The sequence below is a fragment of the Microcaecilia unicolor genome, chromosome 3, assembly GCF_901765095.1.
Source record: "Microcaecilia unicolor chromosome 3, aMicUni1.1, whole genome shotgun sequence".
NCBI classification, from domain to species: domain Eukaryota; kingdom Metazoa; phylum Chordata; class Amphibia; order Gymnophiona; family Siphonopidae; genus Microcaecilia; species Microcaecilia unicolor.
In genome coordinates this window covers 165934855-165954583 of record NC_044033.1, presented here as the reverse complement: position 1 = coordinate 165954583, position 19729 = coordinate 165934855, and the positions used below count along the sequence as shown (strand labels likewise).

The 19729-nt window shown below is 46.1% G+C and overlaps 1 protein-coding gene across 9 annotated transcripts in view; it reads left to right on the top strand.

The window, feature by feature from the left end:
* EPB41L2 (erythrocyte membrane protein band 4.1 like 2) overlaps positions 1-19729 on the top strand; it is a 503144-nt gene that overhangs the window by 241669 nt on the left and 241746 nt on the right. For all 9 annotated transcript variants that reach the window (XM_030196542.1, XM_030196541.1, XM_030196540.1 and 6 more), the window contains exon 7: positions 5925-6143. In XM_030196542.1, the coding sequence (XP_030052402.1) occupies positions 5925-6143 (219 nt within the window). The remainder of the gene's footprint in view (positions 1-5924; positions 6144-19729) is intronic.

The window sequence follows — 19729 nt, the reverse complement described above, 5'->3', positions numbered from 1 at the left end:
AGGCAGTGGTCAAAGACAACAAACAGAGAGTATCCGGGTTCAGGCAGTAGTCAGAGACAAGCAAACAAACAGAGAGTATCCAGGTTCAGGCAGTAGTAAGGGACAGGCAGCAAGCAGTGAGTATCCGGGTTCAGGCAGTAGTCAGGGACAGGCAGCAAGCAGTGAGTATCCGGGTTCAGGCAGTAGTCAGGGACAAGCAGCAAGCAGTGAGTATCCGGGTTCAGGCAGTAGTCAGGGACAGGCAGCAAGCAGAGAGTATCCGGGTTCAGGCAGTAGTCAGGGACAGGCAGCAAGCAGAGAGTATCCAGGTTCAGGCAGTAGAGACAGGCAGCAAGCAGAGAGTATCCGGGGTCAGGCAGTAGTCAGAGACAGGCAAATAAGCAGAGAGTATCCGGGTTCAGGCAGTAGTCAGCAATGAGGATAGTAGAGAAACACACAGCAAAACCTACTGAAGTAGAAGCCGAAGCAGAGAAGTGAGGGGAAGACGCTCTTGAAATAGCCCCCACCATCAGGAGTCACAGAATCAGCTGGGAAAGAAAGCTCTTCTTTGGTTGATCCGCTGGAGAGGGCGTAGTCCGGTCAGCGAACTCCAATCCCGTCGAGGCAGGAGGCGGAGTGAAAGCAGCCACGCTCCGGGACCGTGCAGACCGGCCGACAGCAGTCACACAGCATGACTGATTCCGGACGTGAACTCCACGCCCCAAGGAGAGACCCCGGGCAACCCTTGGAGTGCCGGCTCAGCCAAGATGGCCAGCGCTCCACTCCCGACGGCCAGACCCACTCGAAGCGCTGGGCCTGCCAAGATGGCCGACGCTTCCAGCCGCGGGCGTGGCCTAGCGAGGAGGAGAGGAGCGAGGTGAAGAGCGTGACAACAAGTCACTTAGCCCTCCATTGCCCAAGGTACAATATATAACTTATGTTATGAGCCCATTAGGGACTGTACAAAGTACCCTTAATAAAAAATTGTACACTGCATAGATCACTTGTGGTATATCAAGTGCTGAAAATAAAATAGTCCCCCCCCCCCCCCCGCCACCTGCCATATAGCCTTCCCTGACAAGCTACAACCTCCCATGCAGGGTCCCAGTATCTTTGCCTTAACTGTGTAAGTGGACCACAAGACTAAATTCATATCCAAGTTGTCATTTGATAAGGCCAAGTTGTGGTATATCTCCTTGACTGGGGTCCTCACCTCCCCATGACGGGGCATACACCCCGTCACAGTAACACATCCTACCTCAGCTCTTGGCTCTCGAAGTCCAAGGTCTGTACGAAGGAGTAAGACACAATACCAAATGTACTGTACTGTTTTGGGATCTTGCCAGGTACTTGTGACCTGGAGTGGCACTGTTGGAAACAGGATGCCGGGCTTGATGGAGCGTCGGTCTGTCCCAGTATGGCAATACTTATATACTTATGTACTTAGCTAAAGCTTTAGGGATGTCAGTGTCACAGCTGCAAAGTCAAGCAGCCTTGCTCGACAGATATCTGAATTTCCTTCTCAACTGTAGCTTTTTATTAGCAATAATCAAGCGTGCCTGCACATTCCATTGCATGATTACCAAACTTGGTGAACAATATGCTCATTTTCTTTCTCACACATTGCTTGTAACATTTACAACACACCTTATCTTCTTTGGCTAGACTGCAAACACATTTCCTCCCTTATGCCTGGTTTTTCAAGGTTCTGTGGTAAATTCTAGTTTAGCAGTTACAGGTAACAAACCGATAACATTCATAGCCTATCCCCTCCAAGGTTATAGCTGTCATCAAAAGAAGAATTTTAACAATTGTTTGATACACACTCTCCATTTCTCTTTGGTCTCTTACTTGACCCCACTGACACAAATTCTCCACTTTTTGTTGGTCGAGTTTTAACAGGATGAGTCTAAGGAGATGGTTGGACCATCAAATGTGTCTCTTACATGGATTTCCTTATATCCTGGCCTCAGTTTAGGACATACCCTATGATGCACAGTGAAGAACCTCTGGTTGAATATCTACCTGTTATGGGCTTACCAGGTAACTATTCCCATCCTCATGGACCAGTGTGCTCCACAGCTCTATGCCAGATCATCTGTCTTGGCTCCCTGGGGTCACAAGTTTGATTCCCATCAACCTTACTACTACTACTATTACTACTTAACATTTCTAGAGCGCTACTAGGGTTACGCAGCGCTGTACAGTTTAACAAAGGAGAACAGTCCCTGCTCGAAGGAGCTTACAATCTAAAGGACGAAATGTCAAGTTGGGGCAGTCAAGATTTCCTGAATAGAGGTGTAGTGGTTAGGTGCCGAAGGCGACATTGAAGAGGTGGGCTTTGAGCAAGGATTTGAAGATGGGCAGGAAGGGGGCCTGGCGTAAGGGCTCAGGGAGTTTATTCCAAGCATGGAGTGAGGCAAGGCAGAAAGGGCGGTGATGGAGAAGGGTACTGAGAGGAGGGATTTGTCTTGAGAGCGGAGGTTACGGGTAGGAACGTAAGGGGAGATGAGGGTAGAGAGGTAAGGAGGGGCTGCAGATCGAGTGCATTCCCCATCAACCTTGACACCAGCATTCAAGGCTCATCAAGACATTTTAGTAACCCCCCCCCCCCCCCAAGTTTCTGAAACTAGTAGCCTGCACATTTAAAGGAAGACTCTGACTGCTATCCAAATAAGGTGATTTCTGTGCTTTTAGGTGCCAAAATATCTTCATTTGGGACTTTGCTGCTTTTGGAAAACATTTGCTCACAAGTGTAAGAAAAATACTAGGGCTAGGGGGCACACAACAAAGCTACAAAGTAGTAAATTTAAAACAAATCATAGAAAATATTTCTTCACTCAATGTGTAATTAAATTCTGGAATTCATTGCCAGAGAATATAGTAAAAACAGCTTAGCGGGGTTTAAAAAAAGATTTGTATATCTTCCTAAAAGAAAAGTCCATAAGCCATTATTATTCAGTTTAAATTCAAATCAATTCTTGTATACTGCTAATATCCCCTTTTCAGGGTTCAGTGCGGTTTACATTCTAGGTGAGACAAAAGCAAATAGTGTTAGTGTGAGGTATGAGAAACATTAGAGACCATTGGTGTAATGCACGAGACTAAAAACATTAATGGAATGGATAATGGATGATACTAGGAGGTAGAAGTCATGCTGGATTGATTGGCTTTTTAAGATGACTTGGGAAAATCCACTGCTAATTCTAGGATAAGCAGCATAAAATGTATTTCACTGTTGTGGGATCTTGCCAGATACTTGTGACCTTAATTGGCCACTGTTGGAAACAGGACACTGGGCTTGATGGACCATCAGTCTCTACCAGTATGGCTTATGATCTTAACTAGGATACCTTATCCTTAACTGGGATACCTGGGTCATATGCTGGAACATTTTCCAGAGCCTCAACTAACCTCCATGTGTTAGTACCATGGGGGTACATATAATCTATGAACTTTGAATTGCTGCCCATAAACCCTGTAATATTTTATTGGATCTTAATTTAGTATTCAGTGATTTAGTAAAACTCCACTTTGAGCTTATAGATTCTGTATCTCTTTAATTTCTAATTAGAAGAGTAGTCTAGTTTTTTTTTTCCATTAAAATGATTGTGTTAAATGCCCTGTCTTCAGTACCTAATTTCTTAGAGATCTTTCAAGAAAAGACTTGCTCTACAAGAATTGTCTTTCATCCATGGTGAACAAATGGAAAGGTCTGGTATTTCATATTTCACAAGAAATTATAGAACAAGTACACGAATCAACGTAAATGCTGCCTTTCTACCCCATGACATATTTCCTGTGCTGTATCTTGACAGTACTGACTGCTGAGCGTGATGGAATTGGATATTTTATTACTGTCAATTTGCCTTTCTCTTTACATCTACAACAGTCAGGAGTAAGCCATCCATTTATCTGTTCATGTGTAGTTGGTTATCTCAGGATCTCTCTCACCTAGGAGAAAATGATGGCTCAGGCAGAGAGAATGAAGTCACTTTTTTTTTTTTTTTGCTCTGCTACTAATCAGATATACCCCCAATGCAGGCCAATGCCCATTAGTATTGACTGTGTTTTGAGCTAACAGAAAGGCATTTGATTGTAAGGAAATGTTCTATTCCTGAAAGCACATCATGCACGTGCATTTTTTTTCTTCCTTTGAATTGCCACCCAGAATCTCTTTACAACAAAGCAGAGATTAACAGCATCTGGAACTTAGTGCACTCTTCATGCTTACTGTTAGTTTTTCTGCAACCAACCTATGTGAAATGGTGTACATTTTATTTATGCCAACCAATGTTCTAACAAATGGTCTGTAAATAAATAAAAGGTATATTTTATAGAGGTATGTCTAGGAATACCCCCAAGAATATTTGATTGTTTGGACCTTCTGAGTTATTTCTGTCATCTAATCATAAATAATGTACCTGAATTGTAACCTACCGTGAGCTCAAATTTGAGAAAAACCAAGTCAACAAATATATAGCCAATGCAATGGCAGAAATTTAGTAACAAAGCTAGTAATACAAAAGAGATCTCTTGTTTGGGAAAGAGATTGCAACCTTCTTAAACAGTATCATTGATAGCATAACAACAGATAGCAGATAAAGACCATATGGTCCATCCTTGTGACTCTGGGCAAGTCACTTAACCCTCCATTGCCCCATGTAAGCCGCATTGAGCCTGCCATGAGCGGGAAAGCGCAGGGTACAAATGTAACAAAAATAAAAAATCCAGTCTGCTCAGCAAGGAGGCCAAAGACACACCACGCTTTGTGCAGAACATGCAAGGGTACTACCTCTGTGCATTTAAGATTGTACTGCCTCTCTTTGCAGTGTTCTGTATTGTGTTTATCCTATGCCTTTTGAACTCTTGTGATTATTTTTGTCTCAACCACCTCCACCAGGAGGGCATTCTAGGCACCCACCACCCTTTTGGTGAAAATGTATTTTCTGGTTTTGCTTTGAAACTTTCTTTCTTGGAACTTCATTTCATGTCCTCTAGTTCTGTAACTTCCTTGTCTTTTAAAAAGATTATTTGCTCATTAATACCTTTCAAGTATTTAGATGTATCTGTCATCACCACTGACTCTTTTTTTTTTTTTTTTTTCCTCTAGAGAGCAATGAAATTAGTATTCAGAAAAATAACCCCTCTCTCTCCCTGCTCCCCCCCCCCCCCACCCCCCCTATTGAAGTGGAGGAGGTCAGGTAGAATGATCTGGAAAGGAGGACAGGTCAAAAGCCCAAACAAAAAAAAAGAGCTGTTTGTGGATAAAAGAAGATAGATACTTTTTTAGATGAAGAGGTAAAAAAAAACTAGAAAGTGGACTAAGTAAGACAAAAAGTAGAACGTGGGAGTTGCAAACAGGATGATGGGTTAAAGGCTAAAATCTTAAGTTCCTTTGCATAGTATTTAATAGAATTTTTAGTTCCTCTAGAAGCGAAGAGATTACACTTCCTTTGACAAGAACCATTAGAAGCAGAATATGGCTATTCAGTTCAGGAAGCAAATTACTAGTGCACTTCTTTCCTAAAAGTCTATGGTGTACTACTAAAATTAGAGGGCAGTCTATGACAGGTTGCCTAACTTGTGCATTAGATATGCACATAAGTTACACCAATTTTCTAGGGGAAAATATTTATATATTTTCCTGTTGAAAATTTCTCCACAGAGAGTACATACAACACATTTACACTTGCTCTTTGGCTCACAAAGGTTTTCTAGTTTCCTTTGCGCGCATACATAAGCCCAGACTTTGTCGCAACACTTTCACACTCCAAGCAATTTTAGAAAAGGCCGATTCTACACACAAAACTGTGAAAATCCTTTTTAAAATTACTAATTCCACATATTGGTTGTGCACATTCAGAATTACCCAGTTTCAATCTGTTGATTTGTATGTGCAGTAAGCATTAATTTCTGTCGTATTTGTTTTTCTTATCTCCCAGATATTTCCTGTGCCTGCAGCTTCGTCAGGATATTGCTTCTGGCCGACTGCCATGTTCTTTTGTGACTCATTCTCTTCTTGGTTCATATACTTTGCAAGCTGAGCTGGGTGACTATGATCCAGAAGAGCACAGCAGTGATTATATCGGTGAATTCCAATTTGCACCCAGTCAGACAAAAGAAATGGAGGACAAGGTGGTAGAGCTGCACAAAACACACAGGTATATCATATAATTATCACAGAAAATAAGTGAGAAAATAATTACTTTGAAGATGCTTTGTGTATCTGTTTAATTATATAAATAATAGGGCTACACGTTAATCGTGATTGATGCTGCGATCAATGCATTAATCATTAACAGTGATTAAAAAATTTTATCACGCTTGATGATTAGCTGCCCTCCCTCCCCACATATACATGCACGTTTGGTCCAGCGGCGGCGGCTCTCTCCCCTACCCATTTACCTTTTTTGTTCAGTAAATCTTCGCACTGCAGCTGTATTGAAGCACTGTCTCGGCTTGCATCAGGCCTTTTGTTCTGACCCACCCCACCCCCTTCTGACACAGCTTCCTGTTTTTAAAAGGGGGTGGGATGGGTCAGAAAGAAAGGCCTGATGCAGGCTGAGGCAGTGTTTCAATACCACTGCAGGTTGAAGATTTACTAGAAAACAAAAGGTAAACAGGGAGGGGACAGAGAGCCACCAGCGGTTTAGGAGGGGAGGGAGAGATGTCGGACCAATCATGCCCACGAGGGAGGACATCAAGAGAGAGCTGTGGGAAGGGAGAAGACACACGGCACATTAGAGAAAGGTGAAGGCACGGGGGCACACGAGAGAGAGAATGGGTGAAGGCATGAAGAGGCACATGAGAGAGAAAGAATGGGTGAAGGCACGGGGAGGGGGCATATGAGAGAGAGAAAGAATAGGTGAAGGCATGGGGAGGAGGCACAAGAGAGATAATGGGTGAAGGCACGGGGGGGCACGGGAGAAGGTACAGGGGGGCACCATGATATAGAGAGAATGGGTGAAGGCACAGTAGGGGGAACCATGATAGAATGGGTGGGGGCACAAGGGGGCACAGAGAGAGAGAATGGGTGAAGACGCAGGGGGGCACAGAAAGAGAGAATGGGTGAAGGCACAGGGGGCACATGAGAGAGAGAGAGAGAGAATGGGCTCAGTACACCTCCAAACCTGCGGTGCCTGTTTAGTGGCTGGTGGGGTAGCTGAAGCCCCTCCAGCCAATGAAATCCTTTCCCTGAGTCACCCCCTTTCCTCGTACTGCCTCAGGAATGAGGAAGTCAGCAGGGTTCCTCCAGCCACTAATGCTTGCCCTTCCCAAGTATGCTGAGTTTATGCATGAACTGAGCATGCTCTGGGAATGCTTGCATCGGGCTTGGAGGCACCCCACTGACTTCCGCAGTGCCGAGTCAGCACAAGGAGGAAGAGGACTGCTTTGGCCATGGATTTCTTCAACTTCGGCATCCCCTTCAGCAAAGGTATGATATTTAATATGGGGGGGGGGGAAAGGCAATGTAGCCCCCCCCCCCCCCCCCATTGGTTGCTGGCTATGTCCTGCCTTTAATTGCAATCAAAAATTTTAATAAAGTGCAGCCCTAATAAGTATGCTTTGTATCTAGTAGTAAGGCAAAATTGAGTGTAAATGATATAAAAATGTCATCATTCAACTTTAGGGTACACTCAAGTTTTCCTTGATGCAGTTAGAAAAAGTAACTTCCATTATGTAGCTTCCCACTATTCTAGAACCTGTGGGATAATTGTGTCCATCAACCAGCAGGTGGAGAGAGAGAACTGAAAACTGAGACACATCTCTCTTGGCATCCAGTCCAGCTCCTTAGTATTTTCTATCTCCAGCATGTGGATGGACACAGTTTTCAGCCCCTGGTTCTAAATGATTTGCTCCTGGTCCCCAGTTGAACTTTGTGGGTGGTTTGAGTCTGCAGAGTCATATCTGAAGGTTTTGAGATCCCTGTCTCTGCTGCCCCACAATTTTACTTCTTCCTTCCCGTCACTTCTCCCCTGTTTCCTGTGAAGCTCTTCTTTTCCAGCACAACAACCTGAAAAAAAAAAAAAAAAGAAGGAAAAAGGTTTACTGGAGAGCGTGGGACAGTCCTCCTGATCCCAGTGTTTAGTAACTGGGTAAATGTAATTAGTTATAGTAAATGTTTTGTTACTTGTAAAGAAGTACAGGAAATATTTTTTTTACTTTTACTGGAGTAATAATTTCACCAGTTTTTACTACTAAAGTTTGACTCTGACCTGCTTGAAGGGCTGCAAGTTCTACTTGGTGCAGGGGAGGATTCCTGGCTCACCGCTTGGAACTGCGTTGTGCTACGCTTGTGACAGTTGTGGTGCATGGCCACTCCTGCGGAGGCAAGTAAGCATCATTTCTGCTGTGGAACCTCCAGCCAGTGTTGGGGTGTTGCACTGTAAGCTGGAAATCCTGCTAGAAGCGAAGGAAATGGTGGTCAGCTGCACATCTTCGGATTTGGCACAGCATCTAAACAGGCCGGGTACTTTGGAATCTCTGGCAGGGCCAAGACGCAGTTTGATACAGGTAAGCGAAGGAGCAGGCGACATTTTGTCAGGGCCAACTGGCAGTGAGGAACAACCTTTGATCACGCATGGAGCACAGTCACTATTTTACAGCCTTGGAGCCTGACAAAGCATTCAGCTGCATCCAGGATCTTTGTTTTCTCCAGAGTTTATATTGCATTTACACCAGGCCTATTTACTGAAGCAGGGGCAGTGAGAGTTTCTGCAAGGTGCTTCAGTTTCTCGCCCCGCTGCCCCTCCAGTTCCTAAGACATCTCATTTAGACTTCCAGGAGTGAGCAAATGAGGTTATCTCTGCTTCTCCCTCCTTAGCTGATGTACCATTGTTCTATTCTGAGGGGCCATCGTTGAAACAGCCATTAGAGGAGGGAGAGCTCTCTCCTGAGGAGAGGGATGTTTCAAAAGTACTAAGGTTGTTTCATAAAGAGGGGCTCTGTACTCTTATTTCTGAGACACTGGCGGTGCTTCCCATTGAGGAGCCTTCTGCTTTAGCGTCAGGAGTTCCATCTTTGACGATCATGAGGATGCTTAGAGATCCTTCTACAGCCATCCTGATGCATCCAGACATTCAGGATCTGATTACAGCAGAATGGGTCTCACCGGACACTAGGGTAGAACCAAATTGCAGCTTCCTTGTCATCAAGCAGATGAAGCCATTACGTATGGGTTATGTCCATCAACCAGCAGGGGAGATAGAGAGCACTCAAACTTTCACAGTGCCCTCTTGGCCAGCTAGCTCCACTGCCTCTTCAGTATTCTCTATCTCCCCTAGCAGGGTGGCTGCAGCTTGTTCGAGCTCCAGAAAAATCTGCCGGGAGGTGGTTCCTGGCTTGCCAGTTGTTAACTGGGGTGTTGGAGGCTATAGCAGCCTCACTTTAAAGGCACATAGGTTAGCCCTTTCCCTGCCTTACCCATACCTCTGTGGATGTGGACATATTGCCTTGCTTTCCCTGTCCTTACCCACCAACAGTGGATGCAGGCATATACGTTCGCCCTTTCCCTGCCTTTCCCACTCATCTGAGCCTCTGGAGTCTTCAATACCTCTGCTTTCCTCACAGCTTAAAAAATAAAAAAAGTCGTGTTGCGTTTTTAAACGCAGAAACGCTGGAACAGAGGTTTTTGACCTGATTTTCAGCAGGATCGTAGTTGTACACTAGATCCTTTGAGGTAAGAGTGTTTTCCAACTCCTCCGGGGTGGGCCCGCGATCGGGGCGATTTTGGCGCAAAACCGCCATCTTGGATTTTACCGCCGTTTTTCGGCGATGGCTGCGGACAATGTAAAGCGCTGTTCCACTTGTGGCAAGCGCAAATCAGCAGCAGGGCTCTGTAAATCGTGCTGTACTGGCATAGGAGCCGGCCCGAGCATGGCGAGCGATGTTTCTTCCCGCTCTGAGCTGGCAGCGGGCGCCATTTTGCTTACACCACATGGTGCGGCCTCCGTGGACACGGAGAGACCTGAGCCGGGTGGGGCACCTCGAGATGAGGTTATTTCAGGAGTGGCTAGCACCGGACAGTATTTGGGTGCCCAGGGTGAGATTTTCTCCCCGGATTTTGTGCTTTTGCTGCATAAAGCATACATGATGAAAAGAGCCCTTCCTCAAGGGTCGCCTGAGGCTCCTCTGATTGCCCCCCCCCCCCCCCCCCCCCGATGGATTCTGGCCTGGGACTGCCCAGTGAGGCTTTTTTTCCCGGATGTTTGGCCTAAAGATAAGCGCAGAAGGGTTAATTCCCCTTCAGATTGTGGTGCACCTTCCCCCCCCCCCCCCCCCTGTGGTCGGGGTGTGAGGATTCGGAGAACTCTGACAGACGTTCTTGGTCTGAGGAACCAGAGTCAGGTGCGGATTTACCACAGGATCTGGATGATCCCTCCGCGGTGAGGATTTTCCACCGTGATGAGCTGCCAGCGCTTATTTCAGATACCCTGCAGGCCCTCTCGATTGAAGATCCTGACAGTGGCATGGCCTCCTCGGGTAATCCCAGGATGGCTAGTACCAAGAAAGCTGCTCGGGCCTTCCCTTTGCATGACTCCATCCTAGAGCTTGTTTCGGCTCAGTGGGCTGACCCCGAGGGACCTTTGAGAGTTTCCAGGGCTATGGGGCAGTTATACCCTCTGCGTGAGTGACATCTGGCTCGTTTTCAGATGCCTACAGTGGATGCCCTAGTCACTGCGGTGACAAAGAGAACTACCCTCCCTGTTGAAGGAGGTGTTGCCCTGAAGGATGCTCAAGACCGTAGGCTGGAAACAGCATTGAAACGGTCCTTTGAAATTGCAGGTCTCACTGTTCGGGCGTCTGCATGCAGCTGTTATGCTGTTAGAGCCTGCCTAGCTTGGCTGCAACAGGCAGTGGCTCAGCCCGGAGATGGAGCGGAGCCCTTCTTGGATGTGGCTCCGCGGATGGAGGTGGCCTTGTCCTTTCTGGCTGATGCCCTTTATGACCTTGTCAGAGCTTCGGCTAAACAAATGGCAGTAGCAGTGGCGGCTCGCCGTCGTCTGTGCCTACGACACTGGGCAGCGGACATGGCCTCTCAGCAAAGGTTGGTGAAGTTGCCTTTTCAAGGACTTCTGCTATTTGGTGAGGAGTTGGAGAAAATTGTGAAAGGCCTGGGTGATCCAAAACCCCAGCGCTTGCCCGAAGATAGGCAGAGGCCTTCCTCTAAGGGCCAGGCGGTCCACTCCTCGTACAGACCTCGCTTCCGTGAAGCTAGAAGGTACCGCCCGGGGCGTTCTGCTGAGTTCACTTCACGTGCCCGTGGTCAGCAGAGGAACTCCTTTCGCTCGGACAAGCGTCCCGCAGCTGGTGGCTCAAGACCAGGAGTTCAGGGGCGACCCTCTCAATGATGGTGCGCCGGCCCTCACCTCGATGCCTGTCATTGGAGGACGGTTTTCCCTCTTTGTCGAGGAGTGGGCCAAGATTTCCTCAGATCAGTGGGTTCTGGACCTGATCAGAGATGGATACAGAATAGAATTCAACGCCCCAGTAAGAGACCTGTTTGTGGAGTCCCGATGCGGTTCTGCCGTCAAACGGGCGGCGGTGGAGGAGACGTTACAAGGTCTGATTCAGTTAGGGGCAGTGACCCCGGTGCCTCCCGCCGAGCAAGGCTGCGGCCGATACTCCATCTACTTTGTGGTGCCGCGAAAAGGTGGGTCCTTTCGCCCTATTCTGGACTTAAAAGAAGTGAACAAGTCCCTGAGAGTGCGGCATTTCCACATGGAATCCCTGCGCTCCGTCATTGCGGCGGTACAGCCAGGAGAGTTTCTCACGTCTCTGGACCTGAAAGAAGCTTACTTGCACATACCGATTTGGCCCCCGCACCAGACGTTTCTGAGGTTTGCGGTATTGGGAAAACATTTCCAGTTCAGGGCCTTGCCTTTTGGCCTCGCCACAGCTCCCCGAACCTTTTCGAAGGTAATGGTGGTAGTAGCTGCTTTTCTCAGGCGAGAAGGTATCAGGGTTCACCCGTACCTAGACGACTGGCTCATCAGAGCAGACTCTGCAACAGAGAGCTTACAAGCTACAGCCAGAGTGGTCTCAGTACTGCAATCTCTAGGCTGGGTCGTCAATATGGCCAAAAGTCACCTGTCCCCTTCACAATCTCTAGAGTTTTTGGGGGCCAGGTTCGACACAGTCTCGGGCTATGTGTTCCTACCCGAGCTAAGGCGGTGCAAGCTTCAGAATCAGGTCCGTCTGCTCCTGAGGATGCCCCGCCCGCGAGCTTGGGACATTGTCCAGCTGCTGGGATCGATGACAGCCACAATGGAAGTGGTACCCTGGGCGAGAGCGCACTTGAGACCTCTACAGTATTCCCTACTCCGGAGATGGTCTCCTTTTTCTCAGGATTACCAATGCAGACTTACTTGGCTCCCTGCGGCCCGACTCAGCATGGAGTGGTGGCTCTCGGACAGCATGCTGCGGCGAGGAATGCCGCTGACGCTCCCCGTTTGGTGCCTGGTGGTAAAAGATGCCAGCCTGAAGGGCTGGGGCGCACACTGCAAGGGGAAGCATGCCCAGGGTCTATGGACACCCGAGGAGTCGGAGTGGTCCATCAACCGCCTAGAGTTGAAAGCGTTGTTTCAGGCGTTTCTGGTCTTTCAAGTGACCCTGGAAGGATTGGCTCTCAGAGTGATGTCGGACAACACGACAACGGTGGCCTATATAAATCGACAAGGCGGAACAAGGTGCAGAGCACTAGCCGCGCAGGCCAAACTGATTTGCCACTGGGCCGAGCTGCATCTTCAGTGTCTGTCGGCAGCTCATATTGCAGGTCAGAGCAATGTGCAGGCCGATTATCTGAGCAGGCATCAGATCGATCCAGCAGAATGGAATCTGGCAGATGAAGTTTTCCTGCAGATCTGTGCCAAATGGGGCAAGCCCGTGATGGATCTAATGGCGACAAGTGCCAATACCAAAGTCCCGTGCTTCTTCAGCAGACGGAGAGATCCTCGCTTGGCGGGGTTGGATGCCTTGGCTCAACCCTGGCCTCCGGGTCTACTTTATGTGTTTCCCCCATGGCCCTTGATAGGGCGCCTGCTCTTGCGGATTTGGCTGCACCCAGGAGAAGTGGTCCTCATCGCCCCGGATTGGCCAAGGAGACCTTGGTATGCAGACCTCCAACAGATGCTCCTGGAGGCTCCTCTGCCGTTACCTCTGGTACCGAACCTGTTGACTCAGGGACCGGTAGCCATGGAGGACGCCAGCCGCTTTGGTCTTACGGCATGGCTATTGAGAGGGCGCAATTGAGGGATAAAGGTTATTCCAATAAAGTTATTTCCACTCTCCTGCAAGCCCGCAAGCGGTCCACTTCCGTGGCTTATGCCAGGATTTGGTGCCTGTTTGAGTCTTGGTGTGCTTCCAGAGCCATTGCTCCAATGCGGGCTCCTGTCTCGCCGATTCTGGACTTTTTGCAGGAAGGGGTACAAAAAGGCTTGGCCTATAATTCTCTGCGGGTGCAGGTGGCAGCGTTGGCCTCCCTTCGTGGTAAGGTGGAAGGCGTGTCTTTGGCTGCTCACCCAGATGTGGCACGGTTTCTTAGAGGGGTGCTTTGGCTCCGACCTCCAGTGCGAGCACCCTGTCCAGCTTGGAACCTGGGGCTAGTTTTGAAAACCCTGCAGGCATCTCCTTTTGAGCCGCTTCGGCGAGCATCGGAGAAAGATTTGACACTGAAGGCCGTTTTTCTGGTGGCCATTACCTCGGCGAGACGGGTGTCAGAGCTCCAGGCGCTGTCCTGTAGAGACCCATTTCTGCAATTTTCAGAGTCCGGAGTCACGGTTCGGACCATGCCTTCCTTTATGCCTAAGGTGGTGTCAGCCTTTCACCTAAACCAGCCTATTTGCTTGCCCTCTTTTTCAGAGGAAGAGTTTCCAGAATCTTTTGGGCAGCTGCACCTTTTGGATGTGTGCAGGACTCTGCTGCAGTATCTGCGAGTTACTAACTCTTTCAGGATTTCTGATCATCTGTTTGTTTTGCTATCCGGTTCTCGCAGAGGGTCTCCAGCGTCTAAAGCCACTATTGCCCGCTGGCTCAAAGAAACTATCTTTTCAGCTTATCTGCTGGCCGGCAGGGTTCCGCCTGTAGCCTTTAAGGCACATTCTACTAGAGCGATTTCTTTCTCTTGGGCTGAAACTGGAGCACTCTCTCTTCAAGAGATATGCAGTGCAGCAACATGGGCTTCTAAGCTCTTTTGCCCGACATTACAGGCTGGATGTGGCTGCCAGGAGGGATGCGCGTTTTGGTGCACAAGTGCTAGCGCGTGGTGTGGCTTGTTCCCACCCTATCTAGGGATTGCTTTGTTACATCCCATACGTAATGGCTTCATCTGCTTGATGACAAGGAAGGGAAAATTAGGTTCTTACCTTGGTAATTTTCTTTCCTTTAGTCATAGCAGATGAAGCCATGAGCCCTCCCTGTATGATTGTCTGTATGCTGTGAATCTGTTTTTCAGGTTCTGTTCTAATTTCCTGAAGTTCCTTCCTTGGGAGAAAGTTGGAAAACAATCTTCAGGATTCATGTTCAGTTTAAATTTAGGAGGATGTGTTCATTCCCTCCAGCATGTTTTTTTTGGAGGATGTGTTGATTCTCTCCAGGAGGCGCGTGTGTTCCCCTCCAGTTCTATAAATAGGAGGATGAGTTTATTCCCTCCAGTGTGTTGGGAGGATGTGTGATTCCCTCCAGGAGGCGCGGGTGTTCCCCTCCACTTATACTATAAGGAGGATGAGTTTATTCCCTCCAGGAGGATGTGCATTTCCTCCTTTATGAGTTCATGCCCTTGTGATGGGCCATCGTTTGCTGTGAGGAAAGCTCTTGTGATTCCCATTGCGGTTTGCCATACTGCTTTGGAAGCTTCAAATACTGAAGAGGCAGTGGAACTAGCTTGCCAAGAGGGCACTGTGAAAGTTTGTGCTCTCTATCTCCCCTGCTGGTTGATGGACATAACCCATACGTAATGGCTTCATCTGCTATGACTAAAGGAAAGAAAATTACCAAGGTAAGAACCTAATTTTCCCTTCCGGAGGTGGACTGTCTTGTTACGGCGGTAACTAAGAAGACCACCTTGCTGGTGGAAGGGGGGCATTGCCCTAAAAGACCTATAGGATAGGAAGCTAGATGCTTGCTGAAACAAGCCTTTGGTGTGGTCTCTCTGGGCCTTCAAATGACAGTGTGCAGCTTGTTCGTGGCTAGAGCATATCTGAAGTGCCATCAGCAGTCTGCAACAGAAAACAGACGCCATAACTCCCAGCTGGAAGTGGGGTTGACCTACTTGGTTGATGCTTTTCATGACATGTTACGGATTATGGCTTGCAGTATGTCTTTGTCTGTCATGGCACGTCTGCAACTGGTTGCTGTATTAGGCAACGGAAGTAGAGTCAGTCATGTCTAGTTAAACTACCCTTTTGGGGCAAGTGGCTATTTGGAAAAGATCTCAGTAACTTGGTGAAAGAATTTGGGGAAACCAAGCCACAGTGGTTGCCTGTGGTTAACCGGAAGCCTCTGGTGGTTTGTTTTCAGGGGGCTCTTGATCTTGAATTCGAGACAGTAGACAGTACCAGCATAGCTGCCAGCAACATGGTCAGAAGCCCGCTTTCAGGCATGCCAATCTTCTTTCGTGCAGACAGGAAGCCCTCCTCTGTCAGCTACAGCCACAATGCTTCCCGAGCTTTTCAGTAATGTGAGGCTGGTCCACTCTTCTCTTCCTCCAGTGGGAGGACATCTTCAGGAGTTGTGAGAGGAGTGGGCCAAAATCATGTAAAACCAGTGGGTTCTGGATATTCTTACAGAAGGCTACAAGTTAGTTCTCCCACTCGGCCACTCCTTGCAGTCTCCTTGTCGAAAAGGAACCAAGGCAGCCAAAAGTTCATGCCACCATAGATTTCATTGCTGGTGCTCCATGTCATTGTTCCAGTTCCTTAGGCTAAACAGGGACAAGGCAGATACTCCATCTACTTCATTGTCCTAAGTAAGGCAGGCACCTTTTATCCAGTCTTAGATTTCAAAAGTCTAAACCGCTGCCTCCGAGTATCCTGCTTTCAAATGAAAACACTTAAGAACAGTCTTAGCCTTAATTCAGTTCTTGCATACCACTGATATCCCCTTTCCGGGATTCAGTGTGATTTACATTCTAGATGAGACATAAGCAGATAGTATTAGTGTGAAGTATGAGAAACATTAGAGACCATTGGTGTAATGCATGAGACTAAAAACATTAAAGGAAAGGATAATGGATGATACTAGGAAGTAGAAGTCATGATGGATTATTATGAAGCAGTTTTTTTGGAAGAGGGAGGTTTTTAGCCTCTTCCTGAAGTTGAGGTAGCTATTTTTCTGTTCTGATGGGAATAGGTAGAGAGTTCCGTATATTGAGTCCAAGTACGGGGAATAGAGAGCTCAAGCAGGAGAATTTCTTACTGCCCTTGATCTGAAGGAGGCTTATTTGCATATACTCGTATGGCCGCCACATGTTTCTACGTTTTGCAGTGCTGAGCCATCACTTCCAGTTGGGCTTCGTCCTTCAATCTCACTACTGCACCAGGAACGTTTACCAAAGTTATGGTGATGGTAACGTCCTTCCTTCTGTGCCAGGGAATCAGAGTTCACCCATATCTTGACGACTGTCTTATTTGTGCATCCTATTGGGACAGTATAGTGGCAAGTTGTCTGTCTTCTGTGCTCATTGGGTTGGGTGATCAATTTTGAGAATCTAGTCTAACTCTATAGCAGTCGCTGAAATCTCTGGGTGTTCTATTCAACACATCAAGAGAGAGGGTCTTCCTCACATAATGCAAGAAATCAAAGCTGGTTGAACAGATTCATTGCCTTCTCGTGCAGGCCAAGGGTCTGGGACTGAGTCCAGGTTCTAGGATTAATGATGGCTGTGATGAAAGTGGTGCCACTGGCAAGGACTCATATGTGGCCATTATAGGTGTCTTTAGCTGCTGGTCTCCAATGTCACACAAGTACGATCTTCATCTCCCTTGGACACTGGTTGCCAGATGGAGTATGCAGTGGTAGTTGTCATCCAGGAGTTTGACTGTCAGAGCTCCTTTTCCTATAACACAATGGGAGGTGGTGACAACAGATGCCAGCAAGGTGCATTTAGGAGCTTATTACAAGTGCCGTCTAGCACAGGTCACCTGGACAGAATAGGAGTCTTGGATAAATCACTTGGAGCTCAGTGCAGTGCAGAAAGCTTTACATGACTTTGCTCTTTTTCTGGCAGGGGCTCTAGTCCGAGTTTTCTCTGATAATGTGACGGCAGTGGCTTATATCAACAAGCAAGATGGGTCCCGCAGCAGTCCAGTGGCAGTGGAGATGGTCTCCCTCTTGAGTCAGGCAGAGAAAAATCTTCTCTCTTTGTTGGCATCTTGTAACTTTGGGTCCTTGAATGTGGAGTCGGACTTTTCAGCAGGCACTCTTTGGACCCAGGAGAATGGGAACTATCCAGCCATGGTTTTCAGCTGATAGTGGGCCAATGGGGTTCTCTGCTTCTGGATGCTATTTATTGATAACACAATTTATATACACTATCCTTAGTCCTAGGCAGTTTATAGAAAAACATTCACAATGAAACAGCATAAAATTTAAGGCTCAAAACTATGCAAACCACAATAAGACCAGGCCATAAGATTTAAATCATATTGTAACAAAAAGCCTAGGAGAAAAATATGCCTTAAACATTTTCCTGAACTGAAGGTAGCTTCTAATTTTATGCAGTTCATCAGGAAGACCATTCCACAAACGTTCACCTTTTATATTAAAAAAATATATATCTAAACTAATCTGTTTGTAAATAGGAACATTTAGCAACATTTTGTCAGCAGATCTTATTTGACTGCTAGACGGGGGTTCTCTCCATTTTCCGCAGGTACACGGCCTACTGAAACAAGGTCTGGGCTCATGGGAGGATCTGTGCCCCATTGGTCTTATGGGTTTATCAATATTATAATTCTTGTTGACCGCAGTTTTCCTGCAATGGGTTCAACCCAGTGTACAAATGGTAAAAAGAATATATATATATATATATATATATATATATGTGTGTGTGTGTAAAATACGGTAAACTATAAAATCTATAGAAAAATTTAACAGCAGTTGATAATTATAACCTTTCAAACAAAAAAGTTTTAACTTTCTTCTGGAATTTCAAATAATCCTGTTCCAACTTTACATGATTAGGAAAGGAGTTCCATAAGGACACACCCATAACTTAAAATATAGTCTTAACCACACTTAAACGCACATTTCTGAAAGGAAGAGTTCAAAGAGTTCAAAGAATAAGTTTATCTTTCAAACGGGAAGAACATCTATACAAAGGAAAGAAACAATATTTATCAAAAGGTCAAAGTTCATACCATAAAGAATTTGATGGAACAAACAGGCTGCTTAGAATAAAATTTGTTCGCTTATGGGTAGCCAATGCAGTTCAGTGATATAACCAGATATACGGGTAAACTTACTGAGCTTAAAGGTCAGTTGAGCTGCTGCGTTTTGTATAAGTTGAAGCTTTCTTAAATTTTTAAACCCAAATAAAGAACATTACTATAGTCCAAATGTGGAAGAATTAACATTTGAAATTAAAGTGCACATGTATTCCAATTTAAAATTATTCCATTTAAAGGGCTCTGTTGAGACGAAAAGGTTATTCTAATTTGATCATTGCTACCTTGCTTCAGGCTTGGAAATGCTCTACGTCATGGCGTATGCATTCATTCATTTATTAAACTCATGCATTTCCAAGTGATGTACAACACAATGTAAAAACACGTAAATCAGTGAAAGGAATGCCATAATACAGAGAGGATAGAGAACAGTCATTCAAGAACATACAAGCTTAACGTAATACACATAGAGTCTATATTAAATCCAGGCAACTGGCTATTTGGCCAACCCAAAACAAAAAAGTACTTATGAAGGAAAAGCCAGGGTAAAATAAGTTGTCAGTCTACTTTTAAATTTATGAAGTTACATTTCACCCCATAACTGTGGGTGGAGATCATTCCACAATTTGGGTGCCACAAAGAAAAAAGCTGATTGGCGAGTATATTCATAAGCAGCAAGTTTTGGGCCAGGAAGGGACCAGTTTGTTGGCATGCAAGGAATGTAATAACTGAATGGATGTATAGGGAATGAGCAGTGAAGATAAATAGGCAAGTTCACCAGAATAATAGTTTTATGAGCAAGCAGTAAAATCTTAAAACAAATGTGATACGGGAATGGCAGCCAATGAAGATGGGTCTGTAATGGAGTGCATTTGTTTATTGTGTAATGTGAAGCCAGCAAATTTGAGTTTTAGGCAAACCAGCATAAATAACATTGCAATAATCTATTTGTGAAATGAGAAACGCATGAAGAGCAGAAAAATCAAGATAGCTATGCAAATACCGAAGGGTTCGTTTAATCAAGAATCCAATTTTAACAACCTTGGAAATCTGCTTTCTAAAAGACAATTGTGATTCAAACCAAACTCCTAAATACTTAAATGATAACGCCAGAGTGATAGGAATTCCAAAAAGAACCGGGATGACATTTTTTTGAGATAAAGAACCAGTAATCCAACATGTTAGTCTTGTCTGGATTTAATACCAGCTTCTGAAAAGATAACCAATAAGACAAGACTGTAATGGAGAAAGATCTATATTGAAATGTGAGGTTGGGAAAAAGAGAAAAAGGTCATTGGAGTAGAAAAGTGCTTTAACCCCCCAACATTTAATGAATGTAGCAAGGGGAGTAACACAAATATTAA